We start from the raw sequence: 9,289 nt of genomic DNA on the forward strand, positions 1-9,289 counted from the left end.
TTAAATATTGTAAGTTTTCTGAGTAGGCAGTACCACAACTAGTTATCTCTAAAGCGTTACTCAAAAACTGCCTCAACAATCTCTCTCTTTAACAAATTTTTAAACAAAACCATAATAGGAGAACATACTTAACAACAGAAACAAATGCTCCGCTTAATTAACTCCTCTTTAATCTATCATATTCAACTAGTAACATAATCAAGAAAATCAATCGTTAATGTATAAGAATTGAAAATCGCATCAATAATCAAAATATTTAAAATTATATTATAATAAGTATATAGAAAAAAAAGGCTCACAAAGCAACAACCAAAGTAAATATAATAAAAGTTTAAGGTCTCCAAATTTACAACCCAAAAACTTCAATTTAAAACTAAAAAACAAATATAAAAGAACTTCAAAATAGGCAGCATCAATATAGCAAAGTCGAACATCAGTGCTCCAGCTAGGCACTTCTTGCTCTCCGTTTTTTGTTTAAGAATTTTTCCAGTTAGGAACTTGTATCGGTACAAATAAACTTGTTCCTGTAGAAGTCTCAAAAATTATGATCGTTGAAGTTCGGTGTATCGGTAGAAGTCCACTTGTATTAATAGAAGTATGAGGGTTTCAAGGATTTAAACTTATATTTGTAGTTTTATTGGTAGAAGGTGCAGGAGACCAAAAATTATTCACTGATTTAATCGTATCGGTAGAAGTACTCCTAAATATCGATAAAAGTCTGATACTTGACTTGGTATGTTCTTTGGCTTACTTCTACCAATAGAACTCCATCCAAGTATCAATACAGTTCAAGTTGTATTAGTAGAAGGGCTTCCAAGTATCGGCAAAACTCTAGAAGGATTCTTGGTGTGCTTACTGACTTGGTTCTACCGATACTTCTATGCACTTGTATTTGTAAAGATCCCCTAAAGTTGTATTTTCAAAAGCATTTTGTAATTTTAAGTTTTTAAGCGCTTTGAAAATAATATTAAAAGCTTTATATCAATTATTTGAAAATTCGGCTAAGGGGAATTTATAATTTATCTTTGTTGTATCAAAATATTTTAAAAAAATTAAAGTTAACAAAAGACATTTTCTTAATTTTTTTGGTTGAATTGATACTCGATTGATTCAGGACACTAACTCAATCAAAAGCTTAAATAATAATATAAATAAAAAATTAAATCTCAAATTACGTTAAATTAGATACAATTATTAAGAATTAAACTATTTAAAGTTCAAGACTCAAAATACATGTTGAGAATTGAGACCAGATTGATATATGTTCTAAAACATTAACAATGTCTATAAAAGTACCATGGAGTTCTTATATTAAAAGTTAGATTGCATTTTGCCCTTTATTTAAAAATGAGCAAATTAATCTCTACACATTAAATTAAAGAACAAATTGGTCCTTTTTATTAAAAACTAGTGTGGCTGACGAAATAATCAGACAAGTACACATGGCATGTCATATGTACTTTATACTAACATACAGGGACCAATTCTTAACAATAGAAATGAATGAAATTTTTAATAGAAAGACCAATTTGCTTCTTAATCTAATGTTTGTTAATTTTTTAATAGAAGGGATAAAATGTAATCCAACTCCTAATACAATGACGTTTATGATAATTTTACCTTGCTTATCTTCTTTTAAACTCAAAAAAACATACCAAAACCAAACAATTCAGTACAACAATATTTCTGGTCTACCAAATCTTTTTAGCTTCTAACAATTGAATCTTCTGTTTCCTTTTCTGGTCTAAAACCAAGTGAACTAACTGCTCACCTAAATCTATTTCTAAATCTCCAATATATAATTTTAAAACCAAAACATAAAATTAATAATATATTTTATCATCACCGAACAAAGAAACGCGATTACTACGGGTGAACTCTTTTCCCTTTCTTTTTTATTACAAAAAAATCATTAAAAAAAATGTTGTTGGAAGATTTAATTATTATAAACATGAAGCTTCTGAGAAATTACACCACATGTCTTCCTTTCCCTTTAATCAAATAATCCCATATTGTTTTCTTCACAAAGTTTCCTTTTCCCAACATGTTTTGTCATGTCTGAAAAAACCGATCGAATCTTGATTTATTTTATTGTTTTCAACATTTTTTGCTAATATCTGATCTGGGTTTTTCTTCTTTTTGCTAAAAGTTATGGATTTAGCTCAGATTCAACCAGCTGGAGATAGGGAAATGGAGGAAATGGATTCCAGTACTGTTCCGATCTTGGAAAACAATTTCCAGAAAACACATTTTCCTGGAATGGTGAGACAGAAATCTTACATATTTGATGGTCATGGAAATTATTACAACAAAGAATGGGATCTAATCGAAGGTAATGGCAAGCAGTTTTGTTGGTACCATGTTGAGCTTCCTAAAGGGAAACAAAAGCTTTCTCAATCTGCACAGCACCTCATTGATGTTCTTTGTCCACCATTAAAGCTTCAAGACATTCTTTCACTTGTTAGTAATGGACCCTTTTGTGGACATGTTGATGGAGCCCTTGTTTTTAGGGTTAATTCACCTGGTCCTCCTTCTAGTAACTTCACATTTAGGCTAGCTGCAAGGGTTACCGAGAACTCGGTGATTACCGTGTCGTTAGGACGTGTCCCGAGACTCGGTTTCTCGCCGGTCGGCCGGTCGCTTCTCTCTGAGATCCCTAGTATTGAAACTCCTAGACGGGAGAGGCAACAAGGGAGTAGCATTGTTATTAGAGAACATGTACTTGAGTTCTTATTGACAATGAATCACTCTGAGGAGGCGGATAATCCGGTTCCGAAATCCGTCTCGAACCTTGTGGTTCACGTTATCGACACTCATGTTGATCATCTTCAGGATGTTGTTACCCAACTCGAGATGGAGTTGGACTCGGTCGAACTCGAATTGGATCAAGGTAAATTCCGTTCAACTCTTTAATCATTCCACATATCTGCAATAAACACTAGCATAGTGGCATGAGTCTCATATTCAATGTTCATATGTGCATAACATCGGCTCGATTTGAACTGCGAATCGAAGTACTTATTGCTCTGCTTAATCACAGGGGGATTTGCTTTAAAGAAAGAGATGCTCGATGATCGACGATTCCCGAAAATGCATCTCAATTTGCAACGTCTCCTGCAGGTAATCTCCATTCGAAACGTCCATTACCGAATGCAGAGCCATAGTTAATAGGCTCAATGAGGTCCCTTATGTATGAATGTTTAACTCTGTACTTGTCAAACTACATTTTAATAGGCTGAAATTGCTTTGGTTTCACCATAGCCATTACATTCCGATGATAACCGTAAATCCGATGATAACTTGTGCTTGAAGTCATGGCTAAACCGTTTTTACTTCCTACGTATTCTCCAAAAAATGCAGGTAATTGCGCATGGTGAGCAAGTATTTCCTCGAGTGAAGGAAAAATGTAGTTCGAAACATTGGTTTGCAAGTGAAGACATTAACTCCCTCGAAGAGTTGATCGGACGGTTGAGGAGGCTGAAAGAGAATGTCGGGTTTCTAGCAAACCGTGTTACCGCGATTCAAGCCGGTTTAGATAGCTGGCAATCAGAGCAAATCAACCGAAAACTCTATTATCTCTCGTTCCTTTCCATAATATTCCTTCCTTTATCCACCATCACTGGAGGTAATAATATTTCGATTCTCGTCTCTAGTGTTTTCCCTTACGAGCTCGAATCGGATTTTTCAATAGATCTTAGGTTGCCTGCGTTGAATTATTTGCCTTTTGTCTTGAATATCAGTGTTTGGAATGAATGTTGGTGGTGTTCCATGGACCGTGCAAAAGGACCCTGCATTGAAAGACGGTTTCCGAAACGTCATGGTACTATGTTTAGCAATGCTGATTCTAGTGCTGCTATGCTTTATTTTCCCGGCTCTTTATTCCCGATTGTCCGCCTGGAGACAGAGACGGTCCTTGCGGAGAAACTGGTCGTATAACCGGAGATCGTTCCTCAGGAGAAGTGTAGGAATTCAAGAAAGTGGCAGTGGCGGTTACCTCAAGATTTGACGAGTTTGGATATCATCGTATTTTTCATTCAATTAAAGCTTAATCGATGTCCAACTGGTTCGGCGATCACGTATACGGAATGTAGTATCGGAGGAACATAGAGAGTTTCGAATAGCATCATCGAACGGGGCGAAAAACAGAAAATTTCATCATCACTTGCTGTTTATTGAGGCCAAGTGGTGAGTCTTTTCTTTAGGCTATTCTGTTGTATCATTCTTTGTTTAAGGTTTAATTGTACAAAGCACCCATTTTTAAATTGTTGCAATAATAATAATAGTGTTGATTAACTCGATACAACAATTTTAACAATGTCTTTAGAATCGGATCGAAAATCAAACTATCAATCTTTGGTCCAATTGATTCAATTGCCAAAAATAAAAAAAATATATATATATCTAAATGAATTATAAATACAAATAAATGACAATAATAACATAAACATCAATTAAACATTTCAAACATTAACATTATCATTCCTAAATTCCAATTTAAGTAAAAGAGTAAACTACATTATTTAAATTACATTTGGGGCGCTGAAGTTTAATTTTTTACAATATTGTCATTAATATTATTAATTTGTATTTTTTTTATTAAGCTGTTAATTCTCATTAACAATGTAACAGTAAGGTATTATTTCAAATGAAAATTTTAAGCGAAATTACACATCCATATACTATTTCTTGTGAGATTTTTTTTTTCTTTTACTTTTCTTTATTTCTTTATTTTACTTCTATTCTATTTTCTCAATTTCCTCTTCATATTCTCTTTCTTTTAACTAAGGTTGTTAATAATTGCCATGGAAAAAGTAATGAAACAACACATTTAGGTTGTTAAGGTGTTAGAGCTTTTAGTAGAATTAAGATTGGATCAGTTCAGATCGGATCAATAAAAAGTTTTAGATCCGTTTTTTAAGTTTGGACCCAGCTTAAAATTTTACCCAAAGAGGTTAAAACCCGAGCCCAATTCAGTTTGTCCATATTAATTTTTTATATAAAAATAATTTTAAAAATATAATACATCAAATACACTACAAACATTAAAATAAATGTTTTGCAACAAATTGAAAATACATTTAAAAAAATTATACTTAAATAATATTAAGATAATTACAACTAATCAAGCAAATGCCTCCAAAATAGTAGCAAAACTAATAATAAAACAAAAGTTATATAATATCTAAACAATAACAACAAAAGAGTAATAATATAATAGAAAAATGACAACAAACAACATGAGAATAGAAGTAAACAACAGAGAACAAAATTAGGCAAATTTGGGTTGGGTCAAGCTAGGCTTAAGCTAAAAAATCTTATCCAAGACTCAGTTTGTTTAAAAAACGGGTTTTATTTTTTGTCCAAAATCATTTTTTGGACTTATATATTTTATTAAACTCTCTCACTTTTCGAATAAATGACTCAGTCTATGATCAAGTCTAATAAAATCGAACACAATCATCTTAGGTACAATGCTAGACCTATTAAGAGGTCTACCGACTCCCAATTAACAAAGCCAAGTGATTCCGGCCTCCCTTCTGAGAACAAAACTTTTCTGGAAGAGGGTTTCAATTATTTGTGGGTATTCTGAGGGGTCCCTTGGTTGGATCATAAACCATTTGAAATTAACATGTGGTTGTGTTTGGGTCCTAAGAAAACTGAAGAAAATAGAAACAAAATTGAATCACATGTTGGGCATCGTGTCAGCATTAACCAAAGCTGATTAATTGGACTAAATCATCCTTAAATGCGTAACATAACAATGGACAAATGTACCATTCACTTTAGGTTTGATACTTGGTTGGGTTGATTTTATGTTACTTCTTTATATTATTTTAAATCCACAAAATCGAATTTACAAAATTTTTTAAAAGCGGAATTAAATAATAAATTTTTGAAAGATGAAAAGATAATTTTATAATATATTAATTTATTATTTAATTATTTTTGAAGAGTTTAAATATAAATTTTTTTTTATTTTGAGTCAAAGTATAACTTTATTAATTTTTTATTTGAGGGGACAAAGCTCCTATCTGTCTCCTCAAATATGTCCGGGCAAATTTAAGTTATTTTCTAGTTTGAATTATTTTTCAAATTTGAGCTATTATTTTTTTATAATTAAATAAGGTTTGATTGAATTTTTACTATTATTTTTAGAATTAGACCGAGAATTTATCAAAGTATTAATTTGAAATATGAAATTAAATCAATTAACATGTGGATTTCAACCAGTCGTGGACTGAATCAATGATTAAATTGATTCAACTTTTTTTTTCTATTTTCTATTTTAGAAAACCTTCAATTTTCACGTTAGAAAATTGACAAGAGAAACGCTACATAAGATCTCACCTAGATATTGAAAAACCAGTGTGGTTCAATGAATTTTCTAAGTTGACCCACTTTCAATGGAATTTCCTCTTTCCTTTTAAAGTGAATGCTCGCAATGGAGCAAACAGTCTTGTGAAAATGCTTACTTTAAAATTATATTCGTGACATTACAGCAAAATTAGATTAATATATGAATGGTGTTTTAAAGATTGGAACGTAAAATTCTGACATATTTTGAGGGGCAATAATAAAATGACAGATCGCATCGCCAAAAATATCAGAGGTGGGATGAAACAGTTGATTATTCATGTAAATCCACTAACATATGTGAAAATTTTATTAAAAGAAGATATCTAACACGTTATACGCATAATGATTGATGGAAAATAATGTTTCACATTATTAGTATGATAAATAAGAAAATGACATTCCAATTTTTTAATAATTAGATTTCATTAATTATTAAGATATTTTACATTTACATAAATTTATTCGTATAGTACAAAATGTTAATATTTATTCATTCATTTTTTGCTTTCTTATTATATAATATATATACTCTTTGCATCGTATCTAAATCAAGCAAGTGGCATGTTACAAGTCAATACCCAAGACAAAACACCAAACAAAATTGTGCCACCGCAACTACAGGATAATGTAAGCAAATAGGGACAAGTCCCATGTTAGCACAGATTTGGTGATATTATATAGTTTTTGTTTTATATAAATAATAATGGGAATTTTGAATTTTGACAAAGAAAGTGACATTCTTTTTATTTATGTTTTTTCCCTCTTAAGCTTCCATTGAAAGAAAAAAGAAGAAAATTTTGAGTGATGGTGGGGTCAATCATTGCATGACGATTGTTTGTTTGTTTGGTAGCTGGGAAAATGAACAGTACACCTGTATGTGGATTTTCTTAGTGTTCATACACTATTTGTGTAATGTAAAGAAAAAAAAAAATTGAAAGAAGCTTTCTTTATCGGATATTATAATTGGTAAACGATTATCCTTTTATTAAAATATATTATCAAAAATTAATTTATTAAATAAGTTTTAGTTTAAGTAAAATCATATACTCGGAGATTTCATAAAATGTTTATTTATTTTGTTATTTTACTTTTAATTTTTTCATTATTTTAGTTCTCCTCTTAATTAATTTTGTTTTAAATGTTATGATTTTAATGGCGTTGACATGATAGCTCACGTAATAATTTATATGTATTTTATTATTAAGTAAGACGAATTAAAAAAATTTTATGGAAGCCGAAATTAAATTGTAAATTTTAGAGAGATAAATATATAATTTTATTATTTATTAAAGGTATCAAATTACAGTTTAATCATATTTAACTTAAAATTTCATTATTTAAAAAGTAACTAAATTGAATGTTGTACCTACCTCCATTTAAATTTCGCCTATGTTATATATTTTTAATATATATTATTTTTTAATTTTTATGTAATATATGTCAACACCCAATTAAAATAAATAATTTAAATAAATTTCAAAAACTATGACCTAAATAATAAAAAATGAATTAGAGTCAAAATAAAAAAATTAAAATTAAAATTTAATTATACATTGATTTAATTGAATAGATGAGAGTAGAGGTATTCATGGACCGAATCAAGCCTAAGTATGATATTAACATATTTTATTGTTTTTTAAGTCTAACTCAGCCCGAAACCTGAGCTTAAAATTTTACCTAAAATCACCCATATTTGTAAAAAATTAATTTAATCCCATTTTAAGCCTACTTATATTATTTTTAAATATTTTTTAAAAAAATATTTATATTATATTATTTTAATATTTAATAAATTTATACATTTTTTTATTAAAATTTTTTACATATTCATCTTAACAATATTTTAATATTTATAGTAGAGTAATAATATATATTTAGTATAAGTTTATTTTTTAAAATGTGTTTTAAATTACATAATATAAAGTATTATAAACTTAAAACGAGCTGAGTTGGGCCAAGCTCGGACATTTCAAATGGGTCTATTTTTATTTTGTTCAATACATTTTTTGAATATAATATTTCTACTTAAACCATCTCAACTTTGTAATTTTGAACTTAAATATAGAACTTAGAGTATAAATAGTTGTAGACGGAAGGAATTTATTTGTAAACATATATTGTCAGGCAAAAGACGAGTGTTGAATAAATATTTGAATTATCAACAAAATAATTAATCTGCAATAATTTTGAAGATTGCATGCCTAAAAAGGCTTTAATTCCCCTTTATTTTCTCTTATTTTCTAATCCCAACTTGATTGAAAAATCTCATGTAGTAGGGCCCCTTTCTTATCTAAAACACATGAAAGATGAGACCTTAGTTCACAATAAAAGCAAAATATAATAATAATTACTTTCAAACAAAATCAAAATCCCATTCTCCATTTCCCTTCTACCTTAACCTAATTATTTGTCTCTATTATTTTAAAGTATTCCAATTCACTACTAAAATCCGATCATGATATGATCCTAATTTTTAAATATACTCACATTCAATGTTTGTTTTGGGGGAATTTTCATTTTGATCCTTCCACTATTGTCCAAGTGAGTTTTAAACGTGCACATGAGACTAAGCAAGTAAAAGTGAGAATTTCACTAGGGGTCAGAACAAATAAAAGTAATCAACTTGAAAATGCTTAGATTCTAAGCTGCAAATTTCAACTCCAATCTTTTTCCTGTTAGCTTACCTTATATGCTACCAAAAGAAAATGGAGATCGTTAAATAATTCAAATCAATTCCAGAATCTTTTGATTTGTTCACATACGCTTCATTAATGGTCCCTGGAATCAAAGGAGAGACAAAGACAAATATATATATTCCTTAATCAATTAACTCAAGAAAAAGAACGGAAGAAAGAAGGAAAACCCAATACTCAGATTCAGTTAATTTAAGATATTCAACGAATTTAAAGTTAACCCAGAATGTAAATCATAA

General features: G+C 29.7%; 1 protein-coding gene across 1 annotated transcript; it reads left to right on the top strand.

Moving 5' to 3' along the window:
- Positions 1-1,879: 1,879 nt before the first annotated feature.
- LOC107945174 (uncharacterized) lies at positions 1,880-4,298 on the top strand. The gene is made up of 4 exons (XM_016879044.2): positions 1,880-2,890; positions 3,041-3,120; positions 3,361-3,625; positions 3,741-4,298. Exons 1-4 carry the CDS (start codon positions 2,152-2,154, stop codon positions 4,004-4,006), a joined length of 1,350 nt encoding a protein of 449 aa, XP_016734533.1. The 5' UTR covers positions 1,880-2,151; the 3' UTR covers positions 4,007-4,298.
- Positions 4,299-9,289: the final 4,991 nt, after the last annotated feature.

This window comes from Gossypium hirsutum, chromosome A04 (assembly GCF_007990345.1).
Source record: "Gossypium hirsutum isolate 1008001.06 chromosome A04, Gossypium_hirsutum_v2.1, whole genome shotgun sequence".
NCBI lineage: Eukaryota > Viridiplantae > Streptophyta > Magnoliopsida > Malvales > Malvaceae > Gossypium > Gossypium hirsutum.

Coding starts and splice junctions, on each gene's coding strand:
- LOC107945174 (XM_016879044.2), top strand. CDS start 2,152: ATGGATTTAGCTCAGATTCAACCAGCTGGAGATAGGGAAATGGAGGAA. Junction 3,121..3,360: donor ATTTGCAACGTCTCCTGCAG/GTAATCTCCATT, acceptor CAAAAAATGCAG/GTAATTGCGCATGGTGAGCA. Junction 3,626..3,740: donor TTTATCCACCATCACTGGAG/GTAATAATATTT, acceptor CTTGAATATCAG/TGTTTGGAATGAATGTTGGT.